Source organism: Ovis aries, chromosome 16 (assembly GCF_016772045.2).
Source record: "Ovis aries strain OAR_USU_Benz2616 breed Rambouillet chromosome 16, ARS-UI_Ramb_v3.0, whole genome shotgun sequence".
Classification (NCBI taxonomy): Eukaryota; Metazoa; Chordata; class Mammalia; order Artiodactyla; family Bovidae; genus Ovis; species Ovis aries.
The window spans coordinates 2,058,200-2,075,876 of NC_056069.1; the positions used below are offsets into that span (position 1 = coordinate 2,058,200).

General features: G+C 47.1%; 2 protein-coding genes and 1 non-coding gene across 3 annotated transcripts in view; 1 reads left to right on the top strand and 2 right to left on the bottom strand.

Moving 5' to 3' along the window:
- INSYN2B (inhibitory synaptic factor family member 2B) overlaps window positions 1-14,483 on the bottom strand; it is a 126,700-nt gene extending 112,217 nt beyond the window's left edge. Inside the window, exon 1 of the mRNA XM_042233649.2 lies at window positions 14,305-14,483. The gene's annotated coding sequence lies outside the window, so the exon portion shown is untranslated. The remainder of the gene's footprint in view (window positions 1-14,304) is intronic.
- Window positions 1-17,677, top strand: part of DOCK2 (dedicator of cytokinesis 2) — a 473,410-nt gene that overhangs the window by 343,139 nt on the left and 112,594 nt on the right. The window contains exon 28 of the mRNA XM_042233648.1: window positions 16,338-16,436. Coding sequence (XP_042089582.1) covers window positions 16,338-16,436 — 99 coding nt within the window. The remainder of the gene's footprint in view (window positions 1-16,337; window positions 16,437-17,677) is intronic.
- On the bottom strand, window positions 9,774-9,845 carry TRNAC-GCA (transfer RNA cysteine (anticodon GCA)). Its single transcript has one exon. It is a non-coding gene; the product is annotated as a tRNA-Cys (tRNA).

A 17,677-nucleotide genomic window follows, 5' to 3' on the forward strand; every position in this document is an offset into this window, starting at 1 on the left:
AATCACCTGACCTCACAGGCCAGGGAAGCTCTCCTTGACAACATCCTACCGATCTCTAAGTGAGAGCAGGGAACAGAGCAGCTTCCCAGGTGGCGCAAGTGACAAGGAACCTGCCTGCCAAAGAGGAGACAGGAGGCTGGGTTCCATCCCTGGGGTGGGAAGATCCTCTGGAGAAGGGGATGCTCACTCCAGTATCCTTGCCTGGGAATCCCGTGGACACAGCAGTCTGGAGGGCTGCGTGGGGTTGGACATGACTGAGCACACACACATGCAGGACAGATCTTGCTTTGAAACTGCAAGGACTTTAAAATTCCAAAACGAAATATGTGACCCCACTAGGGCAGAAGCATAATTGTGGTTTGATTCAGTGTAATAAACATTTATTGTCTTAATCATGACACAGTGTCAGTTTTGTTGAATGCTTTGTCTGAAGGATATAGGGGCTATAAATACATGCACTTGGCCCTTTTGTGGGGGCTGTGTCACATGACTTCAGGTTGAAAAGCCCAACTATTAGGTGTTTCTGTGTAGCCACCTTATAACCACTGACAAGTTGGCCAATGAGAGTGCCTGTGTTCTTCATTGTGACCATTTATTGAGCACTTATGCTGTGAGCAGTACTGCAGTGGCCACTTTTGAGGAGTGTGATTACACTTAATCCACATAATATCCCAAGAAGCCAGCATATCCTGGAGGCCTACTCAGCTCATAATTGGAAAGCCAGGGTACAGTTTCAGCTGTGGCTGACTCTGAGGCACCATACTCAGAGGAGGAGTTGATTCCCTAGCCTGGATTCACAGGTGGAGAGCAGAGAGGAAAAGCAGCCTGCCCTGGGGCACACAGGAAGCAAACACCAGGACTGGAGCTGCGGCCAGGGTCTCCTAACACTGGGCCCAGCGCTGTTTTCTACTGTGTCTGTGGACAGGAGGCTGGAAAGAACAACTGGGACTCCAGCATCTTCCCCCTCAGGCTCAAGCCATCACACTTGAGTGTGATGTGAACAAACTGCTTTCCATGACAGACTTTAGTCCAGTTCCCTCAAGGGACCCTTTTGATTAGAAGAGAGGTCTTTACCCATCTGTGTTTCCCCTCAAAGCAGACCTAAATAAGCACATGCCATTTAGGTACCTTCCCAATCCATGTCTCAGTTACTCTTCCATCTGAGACCATATATCCATTCATCGAGCAAACATTTTTTGAGTACCCGTGTACAAGTGAGTAAGTGTTAGTCCCTCAGTTATGTCCAACTCTTTGTGACCCCTTGAGCTATAGACTGCAAGGCTCTTTTGTCCATGGAATTCTCCAGGCAAGAATACTGGAGTGCTGGTAGCCAGTCCCTTCTCCAGGGAATCTTCCCCACCCAAGGGTCAAACCCGGGTCTCCTGCATTACAGGTGGATTCTTTGCCATCTGAGCCACCAGGGAAGTCCAGGCACTATGTTGCAGATGAAGATATAAGAGTAAAGTAGGACCCTACTCCAGTCTCTGCCTTCACAGTCTTACAACAGAGACAGACAGATGAGGCGAGGGCTCCCCAAAACTCTGACCAGTGTCACCAGAGTGATGATTCCAGGGCAGGAGAGCTCAGAGAGGGACCTCCAACCCAGCGGGGCTGCAGAGAATCCCCAAAGCATTTCTGGAGGAAGAGATTTCAAATATGAGACTACAAAGTTCAGTAGAAGTGATGAGGCAGATTATGTGTGTGTGTGTGTGTGTGTGTGTGTGTGCGCGCGCGCACATACTGAGGCTGGAATCAAGACCAATTCTGTGTGGCCTGAGTTTAAAGGAGCGAGTAGGAAGAGGGGAAGAAATTAACTGAAAGGGGTCAATCGTGCAGGGAATAGCACCCTGTGCTAAGAGGTTTGAATTTGTATTCTAAGAGTCAGTAGGGTCTGTTGAAGGTTTTAAGCGGGAGTGAGAGTTGGTCTCATTTCTGTTTCAGTAAGATCACATTCTGACTGCAAAATGGAGACTCGAGGGGGCAAAGTCAGAGGCAGGGGACCACGTATGGAGCTGCTGCAATAATCCAGGTAGTGATAATAGTATAGCTTCAATCAGGCGGTGAGACTGGCGGCAGAGAAATGAACACATTCAAGACAAATGTCTGATCTCCAGGGCTCGGTGATTTATGGATTGAGGGGGTAGAGGTGGGGTGGAGAGCAGAATCAAGGACTAGGGCTAGAGTGTCATCTTGAGCTAGTGGGTGGTTCAGAGACAGAGTGCATAAGGATGAGGAAGAGGAGTCTGAGAAAGGAAAGATGGTGGTGACATGTTTACTATGAGCTGCCCACAGCATGTCCCAGGGGAAATGTTCAGTATGAAGCTAGATGCTGGAATTCTCTTTATTTATCAAAAGTGACCCTAAAGCTGTCAGCAGTTTGTAATCTTATGAGAAATGACCAAAAGAATGACAGCTTGGCCCCAATTATAGACTGGCTGTTCTATCTCATGATACGGCTCAGGGCAATCAGCTAACACAACAGAGTCCTGTGGGCCCTGAGCTAGCTCAGAAGAGGTTTTTCTCTAAAATCACAGCAAGTGGGAGTCCACCTGTCTTCTTGATGGGAGTTCACCCACTCACTTATTCACCCATTTGGGAAGGCTTTAACTGAGCACTTTCTATCTGCCAGGCATCATAGAGGGTACAGGATATGGAAGAAGGTCCTTGCCTTTCAGTGTCTCCAGAGCTAGTGGAGAACACAGATGCCTGGGTATATGGTTACAATTCCCTGTTACAGGCAGGAGGAGAGTTGTATGTCAGTGTTCAGGAGACCCAGATGTTCTTGGACTTTGGAATGCTACATATCACCGTGGGATGGTTTCCAGTTATCATTTAGGTGAATAACTCACAACCACAAACTTGGACTTCAAAGTAAGTTCTACAGTTTTTACTTTTTTTTGTCTTGTCACAATTCTGATTCTCTCTGTGTCCTTAGGAAAAGTCATCCCCAGGTTCTACTCACTTGATGCTGTATTAACAGCAGCGAGGACAATGAAAGGAGAAAGATTTGAGTGTTATTGGAGCAGAGAGAGGAAGTGCCTGTCTGTACAGAAGAGCATCAGGTGGAAGCAGAGAAGGATTCCTGGAGGAGGGGATGGCACGTGTATGGGTCTTTAAACATGGGTTAGACTTCACGGTATATAAAAGAAGGCATCCTTTGCTTGGGGAAACACCAGGAGAGTGAAGAGAAGTTTAGAGTAGATGGCATGGAAACGGGAAAGAGAGGCAAGGAAAGAAACAGGATTCATATGGTGGGAAGACTTGAATGTCATTTTGAGGGGGCAGGAGGGGGGCATGAAGGAAGCAGCAGGGAAGAGGCCTTACCTGCAAGTGCCCACAGGACCCAGGCAGGTATATAAAAGAGGAACTAGGTAGGATGTTTGCCAGGGATTGAGAAGTTTGCTGGGACACAGGATTTTCTATGCTAAAACTGGGAAAGTCCTGGGCAAACCAGGATGACTTGGTCACTCTTGAGTGAGGCCAGGCTGTGGCTACCTAGAAAGTGCTTAGACACCCCCACACCCCAACCCCTTCCCACTTCAGGAGGCAGCTCCCAGCGCTGCCATGCTCAGTGCGGAATGGGTATCTTTGAATCTGCCGAATACCCCAGAGAAGCTGAAAAGCCACAATTTATGCTATAATAGCTTCTCGTTTTAAAATGTTGACAAAAAGTCAGTTGTTCTTAAAACACCTTTCCGGCCAAACAGGTCATTTCTGTGAGCTACACAAGGCCTGTGGGCTGTGTGTTGGAGGATCTCAGGGCCAAGTGACGTTAGCAAAGCCCCCACATCCAGCCCTGTTCCTGCCCTGAGGCCACTTCAACGCACAGACAATTTTCATTACACAGAGTGACTTCAGTGATAAATCTTTTGGTTTTTAATTTGATGTTCTTAACCATATTTGGATGCTGGGCACAGAATGTAATAGATCAAAGTAGGGATGAACAGTGGTAATAGAGACACTCATTCAATTTTTTTGAAAGATGAAATTAGTGCTCAATAGCTTGTTCTTCCCCAAAGTGGTGAAGAAGTTAAAGAAGAATGCGTATCTCAAACATCAGCCTTGGCTGAGGTCTATTTATTCGGGAATCAGTACAACCCCTTGGCTGAGAAAAAAGTGGGAAAGAACAGTCATTTTGTTTGTGGGAAACTTGGAGACTCAAGGGCTAGTGTTTGGAGGTGGTAGGTGATGGTACAGTTGAGTCAGCATTGTGGTCAGAACCAGCTCTGCCACTTCCAGAGGCTGTGTGGCCTTGGGGAAACCACCTAACATCTCTGGTCCATGGCTTTCCTGTTTGTGCTTACAAGGACTCCCAAGAATCACCCTTCTCATCAACTCTCTTAATTCTAAGTTTTGACTTCAATTAGACTTTTGCTAGGATTTCTCAAGGCCTACCAGGGTGAAAGAGTCAGCAGGGGTTTTAAAGAAAGAATCAGTCCAGACAACTGTGACATCTTTTTTCTTTTCTAGATGGAATTAGTAGATATGGGGCTGTAGTAAGTTGATCTGATATCTGGGTGCCGCCAGGCCAGCTCTCTGGTTGGCATTTTTCATTGGGCCCCTTGATTTTTAATTGGGTGTGGAGCAGAACACAGGGATGGGAGATGTGTGCAGGAGGCAAGTGTCAGAGGCAGGGGCTCCAGGGCCAGGGAGCCTCCTGCTCCTGGAAGGGGAGGGCTGGGCAGGTGGGGGAGGGCCTGCATCCATGCCAAGCTGCAGTATCACCTTTATTAATGGTGACAGGAGAGGGAGTCAGCAGGCAGCTGATGCGGACTGCGGAGGATGGTAATTGGAAGTCGCTGTTACCATTCCAAAGGACAGGGAAGTGGAAGCGGGACAAATGGGAATTTAAGAGGAGTGAGATGAGCAAAGGGAAAGAATAGGAAGAAAAAAAGGAGTATGATGTCATTTGGAAAATTGCAAGCCAATAAATCAATGAGGTATCATTCCTAGGACCGAGAGGAAACTGCCTGAGGAGGAGCCGGCCAGCCGGGGAGCTGGGGGCTGACGGGCAGCGGAGGGTCAGTAGGCAGGGCAGTGTCCTCATCCTCATCAGGGGGCAGCTGGAACATGAGCCCCAGGAATGTACTTCCACTCTCTTCCGTCCCCTCCTCCTTGAGGTTTTCTTTTGTTTTGTTTCTTGTGTGAATAACATCAGAAGGAATGCTCTATCCAAAAGGGCTTTACACAGGAGCTTATGAACGTGAACCTGTAGAGTCAGCTTTTCAAAAATTATCTCTGAGTTCAGCTTCATAGGATTTTTTTCATCATTGGAATCAGCTTCGTAGAAACCAGAGCATGATAATTCTGCCAGTTTTAACTGTTAACAGATGAGATAGTCCTCCCTTTATAGAAATGAAGAGCAAGGACTTTGGGTAGCCTTCTTTAGTTCTCAAGACCTTGTCAGCAGAGCTGGCCTGAAGGCAGCCCAGTAGGCAGGTGCCTGCATGACATCCCATTACCAACAGATCGAGATTCAAAGCCCTCAGCCTGGCATTTAAGGTGCTTCCAGTCTGCCCCTCTACATATCTCCTGTAATCTCTCTCTGTGAACCTCTGTTGCACCAAGCACTTTGCTTGTTTTCACCTCTGCTTCTTTCCTCCCGCTGTTCCATGTCAAAGTAGAACACGGAACACTCATTCCTCAGCACATGTAACAGTATTATCCCTCCCCCTCCCTTGACTAGAGCAGACATCACTAATCGATTGCCACACTCTTTACTGCTGAGCTACGACTTGGCATTAAAATCATTCTTTTCACAGATCTTTAGGCAGTTACCACCAATCAATCAAATTAATCAAATGAAATGTTTTTCCTATCGCAATCGTCCTTTCCCATTCTTCGCTTCATCTTTTCACTCTTGTCATTCTTCAAGCCCACATGCTCTGTGAAATTTCTCCTGAGCATTCCTAACTACAAAGGTTATTCCCACTTCTTAAACGCCTAGAGAAAACAGGAACTCTCATTCTGCATCTGTCATTCAGCACCGTCACGTGCGTCTCTCTGCAGATCAGAGTTTCTCATTTCCGCACTGGTGACATTTGGGGCTGGATCATTCTCTGTTGTTAGGGCTGAACTGTGAATTATAGGATGTTTGGCAGCATTTCTAGCCTTTATGCAATAGATGTCGACCTCCCGCCTCCCTCTGTATGACAGACAAAAATGTTTCCAGATGTTGTTAAATGCCCTCTGGGGGACAAAATTGCCTCCAGGTTAGAACTACTATATTAGAGAGACAGGGAGAGAGAGAGAGAGAGAAGGAAGAAGGAGGAGGAGAAGGAAAAGGAGAGAAAAAAAACACTAAAGAAAAGGGAAAAAAAGAAGAAAAAGAATCTTCCCTATGAGTCTGAGACTTGCAGGGTAAGAACCATGAGCATATCTGATAAAGTTCCTTAGACATAATAGGTGCTGAGTAAGTATTTGCTATTGATTGACTAGCTGGGAATGAGGAGTTGTTCGGGAAGGGGAAAACCCTCCACTAGTGTGGACTGACACACCATGGGTGTGTCTTTGCCTCAGTTATGCACTACTGAGTCGAACAGCACGAAGAGCTTGCACAGAGGCTGCCTCAGCACACACCTGGTGGCGGTTGTCAGACCACTTAGCTGAGTGTGCAGGGGCTGGCCCACTGCCCGCGGCAGGGGCAGCTGGGCCTGGGGGAGGTGCCAGGAGAGGCCCGGTTGAAAAGTTGAGCTTGAAGTTTAGAGCACGATGTGTGAGGCCTTCGCTTGTCTTCACCTGTCATCATTCCTCATGAAGGAAACAGGAGGGGTCAGCTAAAGACGCCATTTACTGCACAGAGTAACTGTCCCTCCTGAAACCCCTTATGCCTGGCTGCCTGTGACAGTGAGCCCACTGTCTGCCTGACCTCCACTCCTTGAAACCTGGAATCTCTGTGCAGGGAAACAGAGGGCATGGTGAGCGCGTATCAATCATCACCCACAGTGCAGCTCCCCAGGTCCACAGGGAGGCTTAGATCATCCTCCACGAGTCAGCCAGAAGCTAAGTCCATACTCCCCCAGCTGACCAACTCACTACTCCTAGAGAACCACAAAGAGGGCTGAGGCTGAGCACTGCAGGGAGGCTTTCTGAGTTCCTCTGGTGTTGCCAGTATCCGCAGGGACCCGCTGCACCCACATTCCACCACATCCTCACAGCAGTCCTATAGTCAGCACCGTTATCCCCATTTCAGAGACCAGAGAACTGAGGCTTCACGAGGTAAAGCAGTTTGTCCAAAGATCCAGAGTATGTTGAAGAGAGCGGACGTTTGATCCCAGTACTTAGTATATCCAGTGTGTTCCAGGAAGGCTGCTTCTATGAGAAACCACATGTATTTCCTAATATTTTGTGTTGGCATGTCTTACTGAACCCTTCTTGGCCTTCAAAACCCCAAGCAATGCAGAAAATGAAGGGGTTATCCTCAATTGAACCTAAAATCATGGAGACTCATACGCCATAGGGCAAAGTCCTTAGAGGGCTGGTCTTGTTTACATAAATAGGTGACAGTGCTTACCAGTTAGTCCATCTGCCTATGTAATCTGCCAGCCTAGCTGCATCCAGCCATCTCTCCACCCATCCTTCTCTCTCTATTTAGGCACAAGAGATTTCAGAATAGCCTTAACATTTAGATGTCTACTGGATTGAAATGAATATTGAATATTCTTAATATTCAAGGTTAGGGCTTCCCAGGTAGCCCTAGTGGTAAAGAATCTGCCTGTCAATGCAGGAGACACAGGAGACACAGTTGATCCCTGGGTCAGGAAGATCCCCTGGAGCAGGAAATGGCAACCGACTCCAGTATTCTTGCTGGAAAATCCTACAGACAGAGGATCCTGGTGGGTTCAAATCTGTGGGGTCACAAAGAGTCTAACATGACTGAGCACGTTCACACACACAGTGTTCAAGGTTAGGCAGCAGGCATGGTGGAGCGAAATATCATGCACTTCCTTCTTTATGATACTTGGAGGTATTGCTTTTCATATTAATAAGATGATATAATGATTAGAAACCAATATGCTGGAATTAAGCTGAGCCAGCCAAGTCATGTCGCCACCCTGCTCCTTGATTCCCTCATCTGTAAAGTACATGTAGTTTTACCAACTTTGATTGAATGTTGGGAGGATTCATTGAAATAAGGCGCACCCGGTGCTTGGCCTATAGTAACTGGTAGCTGCTGTGACAATTGACATATGTTTCAGCTCAGTGTCTGCCATAGGAATGTCTGTTCGATACTAATTCTCTCTCCCAGCTCTTTCCTTTCCTGGCCACAGTCCTATAAAATGTCCTTACTGATGGATCAACAGAGGGTTTAGCACACTGCCCGACACACACTTAGCCCTTGAAGTTATAGTCATTATTGTTATCCTTTAGCCCACAGTGCCTTCTTTATGAGTCATAGTATCCTTTTATGACAATTTTTCCTGCTGAAGGTTGACCTTGGTGTCTTATGCAACCTGGATACAAATGTTTGCAGGAGATGAAAAGCTGCTTAGGGTGCTCACGCATAACCTGCATCCTCGTGACGCTCCTGGCTTTGATTTTTCTCAGGAACGTGAGAGGCGAGAACAGTACTGTTCTGTCTAGGACTCAACACAAGCTTTTCTGTGCGGCCCTTCCTGAGGCATCCAGTGTAAAGCTTGGAAGACCATCATTGGTGTGTGTGCCGAGAATAAATCCTTGTTCCTGAAACAATTCCTTTTTCTGTCACATTTGTGAACTTCCCCACCCACATCTCCGCAGATGTAATTAGAAACATTTAGAAAAATCATCTTGTGTTCAGTTAAAAACTGAGGTGTCCTAAATGATAGAATGAGAGCCCCTCTCCTAGCAAGCAGCCTTCTCAGCTTCCATGAGCTCGAATGGCCTTCATCATAGACTGGGAGATGCTGGAGCAGGCTCCCTCCCTTTCACTCAGTTCTAAATGACAGGGAGACAAACCAGTGAACCTGAAGACAATTGAGATCCACGTAAAACTAGAGTTTCACCTGCTGAAGAAAGGCCAAGAGTCTGCTATAAAATAGTCATTTAGTGAGAAATGCTTGCTGAGAGGTGGTGATGCTACGGCAAACCAGGAGAGTTGACATTGAGGGCATGGTCACACCTGGAAACAACTCCAGCGTCTTGGAAGAGTATGGGAAGACACACAAATTGCGTCCCTAAAGGGAGCTTCCTGAAACACACAGTAGCCAGCGTGAGCTTCTTAAAACCCAACTCAATGGCCTCCCTTTGCACTTAGAAGAAAACCCAGGTCCTTGCCCCTGACCCTCAAGAGCCTTCAGGACCTCATCTTCTTCTCCTTGCCTTCCCTCACTTTGTACCTTCTGGCCTTCTTCTGGATCCTCCAGCACTCCAAGCGCATCTGACCTCAGCGCCTTTGCATCTGCTACTTAACTGCCCTGGAATGCTGTTCTGCCAGAGTTTTACATGACCAACTCTCATCATTAGATCTCCACTCAAGTGTTAGCTTTCTAAGAGGCCACCTTCATCTCCCTTCCCGTCTCTATCTCATTTCTCTGTAATATTTCATTAGCAGCAGATATCACTGCCTAAAATGACCTCACTTATGTATTCACTGGCTTGCGTTGTGTTTCCCCATCCTTGACCCTCTACCTAGTGGGAGTGTGAGTTCCTTAAGAACAAAGTGAAGTGAAGTCACTCAGTCGTGTCCAACTCTTGGCAACCCCGTGGACTGTAGCCCGCTCAGGCTCCTCTGTCAGTGGGATTCTCCTGGCAAGAATACTGGAGTGGGTTGCCATTTCCTACTCCAGGGGATCTTCCCAACCCAGGGATCGAACCTGGGTCTTCTGCATTGCAGGCAGATGCTTTATCCTCTGAGCCACCAGGGAAGCTCCCTTAAGAACAAATCCCTTGTTAATCTCATTCGTGACTCATGTGTGTTCAAAGCACCTAGAACCCTGCCTGGAACGCAGTAAGTGCCCAAGAAATGTTTGTTAAATTAAGGAAAGTGTGAAACCATGATCTCACTCTGACCTAATCAAATATAACTTTAGATGGAATAAGAACAGTAATCCAGGAGTAGAGCAAAAAGTCTTCCATTTCTGTCCTCTCCTAAGGCATAGATGTTTTACACACAACCCTAACTTTTCAGAGTTTGAGGGAGTTATCCCTGTAAGATGAAGAATAAGAAGTTCAGTCTCTCATCTTACAGATACTTATAGAGCCTATACTGTGCGCAAGTTCAATTCTGTGCTCTGGTGATACGGCAATGAATAAAAGACAAACTCCTCTGCCCAGGTGGAGCTGACAGTGATGAGATGAGAAACAGCATGGAGTTACAAAAAGAACACAGGTTTTTGAGTCAGAAAGACCCAGATTTTTATCCCTCCCCCATCCTGTTCTAAATGTCTGTCTAGGCAAACTGCTTGACCTCTACGATCTCACTTTCCTCATTTGTAAAATGGGCATAAAGTTGACCTCTTGAGGCTGTTGAGATGACTCAATGAGATAACAAGGGTAGAGTCCTAAGCCCATGGAATGAATGAACAGAATTTGCTTTCCTTCCACCTCCCTTTGTGATTAAACTCCTCACGGTATCCTTTGGAAGATTTAAAGTGACCCCACACTACAGAGCCACCTGCACAGGCTCCAGCCAAGATCAGAAAGTGTTCATTTCAAAGGAAGAATGTGTGGCCAGTTCGGTCGGCCCTTCCAGCCTGGATTCAAAGCCGCTTTGTTACCTCTCCCCACCTGCTCTTCATCAGTGAGAAGAGCTCTCTGAGGAGACGCTGTCCTGTGGTTCTGTCTGGCTCTAGTGTTTCTGGAGAGCTGATCATTAATGCCCACAGTGCCAGGCAGGGGTGCACATAGCTAGCTCCAAAGAGTTGCTGTGTTGTACAGACAGAATGTGTCCAGCTGTATCCAGAGTGCACAGCATCTAAGTGGCACCTTCCTGTCCTCCTGTGATGTTGCGCTTTGACATGGAACAGGCTACACAACACCCCCGGATCTGTGCCCATTAAGAATCTTCTCCCTGAAGGAAGCTGACTTGGTTTACTCTATCACACAGCAGGATTCCTGCGTAACCAAAGAATGTCACTGCACACAAGGAGTGGCACTTCCGAAAACCAGACAGCTGGAGTACTAAGCTTCCGATGAAAACGGTTACATTTCAGGCTTTTGAACAATTTGGGCACTCTTGTCATTCATCCTATCCTACCTGCCAGCAACTGTCCCACATAAAAAGAACCTCCCATCATGCATTGCTCAAAGAGGCACACGCTCTATTTACTAAACAGCTTTTCTTTGGACGTGTTGTTGACTAAAGCCATGTTCAGAGTCAAAGGACGCTTAGCCACGTGTCCCAACTGCAACTGGGAGTGCTTGATGCATCCACAGACAGTCAGGGTAGCTGCAGTCCTCATTTCATCTGTCCAGGTCAGAAATTTCAGTTAACCAAGCTGCACAGGTTTTCAGGGTCACAGTCAGCAACAACAGCAATAATACTAATGGCTAATCATTTTGAGGGCTTTCTATATTTTAAGAGGTTTGCACACGTTGATTTAATTCTCACCAAAAATGTGTGCAGCAAGAACTATTTCTATTCCCTTTCACTCTAAGATGCAAGACCCTGCTCAAGGTCACGTGCTTAATGATGGATAGAGCTGAGATTTGAACTCAGGCAGTCTGGCTCCTAGGTCTCCACCTGATGTTCTACATCGTGGCAGAGCCAGATGTAGGCTCTTTGGAAAGAGTGTTATCCATCCGGCTCACTGCTGCACCTAACACCGTGCCCGGCGTGTAATGGTTGCTAAGACAGACTGCATGCACTGCTTTCCCCAAAGATTGCTGCAAACTGTAACTCTCAGCTTCCTGACAAACTGCTAAGACGAAGGGGTTTTAGAGTCCTTGTTTTCCTTGACACCATAGCTTCCCACTTCCGGTCCTGGATCTATCACAAAGACAGTACCAATTCCACCCAAAAATCAAATCTGTTACATAACCACATGGCAGACATGCGGGTGAATGGGGAAGCAACCTGAGCGTGGCGTTCGCTACTCTTAGGCTCCAGAAGAAAGGGATAGCCCCACAGGTAAAACTTCGCATCTCCCTCGGCATGCAAACTTTCCTCCCTTCTTTCCTCTCCTTGGCGCTCTGTATTTTATTTTATTTTGGTAGAGCACATTATTTGAAGTTACTATGGCAACATGTCACCAGCTGGCATCGCATAGTAATGCTGGCATTTAGGTAGCAAGCTCCCGAAGTGGGCTCTTTCCCTCCCTCTGAGATCGCGTCACTCCCACTAACCTCAGGTGGGGAGGGGTGCATTCGCATCCACCATGCCCCGCTCCCCTTGTTTTGTTAGGTCTTCAAGGCAGGGCAGACCGATCACCTCTTCCTGGTTCACTCAGCCCTGCAGGGTCCTAACCATGTGTGTAGGTGTGTTTGCTTTAGAAGAGGTTAAATAGATATGTTTGAGTGTTGTGCACCGAAATATTGGCCTTATCGATAGGAGGAGGAGGATGATGATGGTCATATGATAATCACAGTGGTTTTTCACTCAAAGGAGTAAACTGATTTGGAGAGGGCTACTCTCCTGATCTCAATCACCCAGTATCCCAGTTAATTAATACTAACGACACAATATTGGGTTTCTCATTTTCTCTTGCCATCACACACCGAAGAGACCCTGACTGTTTCCTTTGGAGCTTCAATTCTCTCCCAGGTGTGCAGGACCTCCCTGCTTACTGATGGGGTGAATTAATTAAGAGGATTGAATGTCGTGGATCACTGAAGAGGGTTCTATACGGCAAATAAGCCCTGCCACTCAAGGCGTTAAGTAGCCCCTCATCAGCCAAGTGCCGGCGATGATTGCATTTATTTTTACACATTTGACCTAGTTTCAAACCATGTCTCTTCATGCTGTGATTCATCAGCTACACTTTAAGCCACCCCAGATGGAGCTGAGGTGACTCTGCCTGGTCTGTGCCAGTATCGCAGATACTATTTCTCTCCGGAATTTAATGCGGATCCCCCTGCCATTCGGTTTTAAGAAGCAATTTCCTATCTGGGCAGCTGGAATGCTGCTCGGGTATGGGTGAGTGGCTGCCTCACACCTTGGTAGTAAATATCTGTTGACCACAAAATTTCCACCAAGGATGGCAAGAAGGACCTTCTAGGCAGCCTGAACAGCAGGGGGTCCACCTGCCCCTCTGTCCCCCAGGCTGCCTTCAGGCTTTGCCATGTTGCTGGCAGGGCTGGGAGTCTGGGCTCCAATGCTGTAAAGTTTGAGCAGTGCCAACATCAGGAAGGTCTGAGTTGCTACAGCAAATGCAGTCTGATCTTCTCCCCCACGCCCAACCCCTACAGCTCTTTCTAAACCTTCAGACATGGTGGATACGGAAGGTCTCAAACTTGTGAAAGGGGAAGAGGACCGGGAGCAAGAAGTGGCTTGCTGAGCTGAGGGCTCTGCTGAAAAGGGGATACCCGTGAGAGAGACACAGCATGATTCTGTCATTCTCTCATTGTGTGATGAACAGAGGTTTTGGGCTCTTAATTTAAATGACAAAGAGGAGCCTTTACTGAATTTGAACCTGCTGCTGGTGTCTCTTGCCGGTTCACAAATCAGTCAGTCACATGGGTGTGATTTCGGACAGACTTGATACTAAAGTGGGCTAGACACCATAGCAGGAAAAAAGAAAGCTTCCAGCTGGAAGTAAAGCACTGTCATTTCTCATTAACAGCCAAATGCAGGTAACTTGTCCAAACTTCAGTCACAGCACACTACAGATCCTGCTGGAAGGCACTCAGCCAGGTTTTTCTACGAGGTAGTTAGAATCAAGAGATGAACAAGCTGGTAAAAGTAATTTTGATTGATCAATGAACTGAACAAATCCTTATAAAAAGATAGTGGTTTCTTTCATAAAATAGTCACTCTCTCCAAATGAGACGGGCACGGGAATCCCCTTCCCCTTTTATTTTCATTTAAAACGAAGCATGGAAGTTTCTCTAAGGAAGGCTTAAGACAAGTAGCCTTTTCAAGATAATTTCCAGGCAACTTGACCTCTGAGGTTTGTTGCTTGCTTCCGCCACCCCCTTCAAATTCAAACAAGCCTTTGGAAATAACAAGCATTCCGGATCTGTATCTGTACATTTGGGGCAGCCTGCAGTTCCGACCATGGTGGATTTTCTGAGACACACACACACACACACACACACACACAAGCTCACAATCCCAGGGCTCATTTAAGCCCAAGCTTTAAAAGTAAACTATTATCCAAGAAATGATAGCATTTGCTCTGAAAGGATGATGGATCACAAAAAATAAAACCTACCCAGATCTCTTACCTTGAAGCAGTGGAATTACCTGCAGAGAATGCCCTTCCTTTCTTTGCAAAACGAGCCAGGCTTTGGCCAGCGGCAGAATTACTCCAAAGAAGAAATAATAAGTCCTTTATGTTGTAATTTTCACTGTTTATATGCAAGAAGTGTAGTGGGTCTGCTCACGTAGGAATAAATAAAAAGCCGAAAAAACTGCACGGCAGCTACCATGTGAAAAGGAAAGACCTCTAGTGGCCACTGGCTGAATTCTTGGAGGAAGCTCCTCACAGAAGAGATGGAGGGAGTAGAGGAGATACACACGTCTGTGCCCACCCCCCCCCCCCCCACCCCCCCACACACACACCTCTAACTCGGAAGATTCGTCCCCTCTTGCATCCAGCCTTGCTGGAAAGATAAACAATAATAAACTTGTTTCTTGGTTTCCGTGGGACTTGGTGAAGTTAGCAGTGATGGTGGCTTTCTGTCTGGTTTGAAAGGGATGGATAATTTCGCAGACTCACCAGTCCCCCGCTGGGGGCCTCAGCAGGCGGAAGGATTGGACTCCAGGGTGGCCAGGGCAGTTGACCCCCAGGGAGAAGGCTCCGGGTCCCAGTGCCCAGCAGTGTCGCCGCTGTTGCTCCTTGCACTCCTGCCAGCTCTGCGTGTTTTCTGAAGACTTGTGGTGCGTGTGCGTGGTGGTCACCCGTAGGAGCGCTGCCTTCCCTGGTGTGTGACCTGGTCCAGTGCTCAGAAGGGCCCTGTGGCTGTCTGTAAATTCTGAGGAATTTTTACAAGTAGTTTTCCATTTTCATTTTGTTCTGAGCCCCACAAATTACACAGCTAGTCCTGCTGACTGGGAAAGTATGCTATCCCTGAGGTCCTAATTGGGAAGAACCTAGAAGCAATTGAGAATCCATATCTTTGGGAGTTACTCTTGGGAACATGAACTGGAAGAACATTCAGTTGCCCTAAAGACTTGGTGGAGGAGTGCAGAAGGAGCTTCCTGGGGACATCGAGGCTGTTCCTTCTATCACTGTCACTGAACTGTAAACCTGGAATTGGGAGTTTTTTCACATTATAATTTTATAACAAAGGGAGAAGTTTTTTCATTTTTTGGTTTTAGCAGTTTTTTTTTTTTTTTTGACAAAGATAGTAGTTTGTGATACAGATATAATACTTGGTTCAAACACAACACTTCCAGACCCACAGCTATGGTGTGTTATATCTGACACCCTTTAGCAGTGGGGATCCCTGGAGACACTTGCATCACCCCAAGCTTCCCATCCACCACAGGCTTGCCCTGGGCAGGGAACTTCCTTTGATTAAGTTGGCAGCCTAGGGGACTCTTGCAGGAGACACTCTGGAGTGCCTTTCCCCAGCTGGAGGGTGAATGGTCACTGCTTGCCTTACCAGGTTCCCAGAGGAGATACCCTCAATTCTGCTGGCAGACGTTAGCCCTGACAGCTGCTGGCTTCTCACTCACTGGCTGATTCATGGTCCAACCACCGATGCTCCTGCAGGGAACTTCAGTGTGCTCAAGGCACCGTAGAGGCCACTGATCCTACGATGCATCTCTGGGGTTAGACATGGGTGGATTATTGTCCCGCTTTACAGGCGGAACAATTGGAGATTAGACATGTAAAATTATTTACCAGAAAATCAGTTGTCTTCAGAATGTTGATACAAGCTGGATCTCCTGACATCAATACAGTGCTCTTTTCCCAATGTAAAGCAACTGCAGAGGCAACGAGTCGGGTCCTTATTGTCTATATAATAGGAGCTCCTATTATAGTCCTAGGCACATAATAGGTGTTTGAGAAACACTTTTGTGGATGAGTGAGCTGATGAGTAAGCCATAAGGAGACATTTACTCTTAGAGAAGTTTCACATGCCCATCTGCTGAGAAGAAATTCTCCACCCCTAGAGGGGGTGGGTTGGAGAGGGGTTACACTGGCAGCCTGTGATGGAAAGATGTTTTCCAGTCTGAAGTCAAGTAGACGGAGAAAGTGAACCTCATGGTCCACCTCTCCACTGTCTCATGGCACTTTTATTTCTTGCAGAGTCACTTTGTCGCATGTATGACAGCCATCTTAAACCAGATGGGCGACCAGCACTATTCCTTCTATATTGAGACCTTCCAGACCAGCTCGGAACTTGTGGTGAGTGTACAGAATGCTTTGGGGCAGTGTTGGGAGACACGCTGTACTCTTTAGATTCTTGAGAGTTTAGAGCAAGAAGATCTTCCCATGAACCTTACGTGTGTGTGGGTCTAAGTTTGCAGAAATGTTCGTGCGCTTCCCTGTTTCTCACTCCCATTTAGGTTTGTATATATCACTCCTGAAATACATCTTCAGCCCATGTCAGATGTGAGCCCTGAGTGTCTAGTCTACATGGGACTTGAAACCATATTTGTTGATGAATCATAGACATTTTGAGGCTTAAGAGCATGAGTATTGGAGTCACATGGTCTTGGGTTTGAATCCAGGATTTGTCACTGAGACTGTGGGCTACTTAACCTTTCTTAAGCCTCAGTTTACCCGTCTGTGAAGTGGGGATCATACCATTTATGTCACGGTATTGTGAAGGGATTAAATGAGAGCACAGTAGCTCTCACACTGTAGGAGTCCAGTAGAAGGCAGCCATCATTGTATTATAATAACACACGCGTAGAGAAGACTGGTCTCTGAGCCGTTTCCTCCTCTGGCCTCTCAGGATTCGTCTGCTATAGGACCGTCTGCTGTGGCGGATGGCTGGGGGGCTGTACCTCTGCAGCAGATGATTCATCAAAAGAAAGCCCAGCCCAAGCTGCCCCCGAGTGCAGCAGACACTTTACCCTCAGTATGGAACCTTTGTCACTGTCTTCTTATTACCGCCAGCTTCAGGGGTTCTGCTGCCAGGGGCTCATTTTTCCCTCTCCTTGAAGGACAAAGGGAACCAGGATTGTGCCAAGCTCCAGAGTGGAGAACCAGTAGGAAACTAATGTCCTGTCCCTTCAGCCGTTTAGCTTTGAGGACTCCTCGCTGGAGTAAGATTGGCAAGAAAGGGAACCTCTTTCTGGTTATACCAAAAAAAAAAGAAACAAACAAAAGGAAATCTAAATAACCTAAGGTTTTCTCCCTCTTCAGTGTCATGGGACATGGAAATAGAGAGACTGGATTCCTCACTTTTGATCCTCAGTGGAAGAGAGGGTGGAGAAGATGGTGGGAAACAGATTGCTCTGCATTGAATTATGCATCTCTCAACCATCCCCCCAGCAGCTGGCAGAGGCGCTAGCAGTCATGCTTTACAAGTCTCCAGACTGCTTGCTCAAGGCCACACAGCAGTGTACGGCAGAGAGGATCTGAACCTCTGTTGCAGTCCTTACACCATGCTAAGTTGCTCAGCCATGTCCAACTCTTTG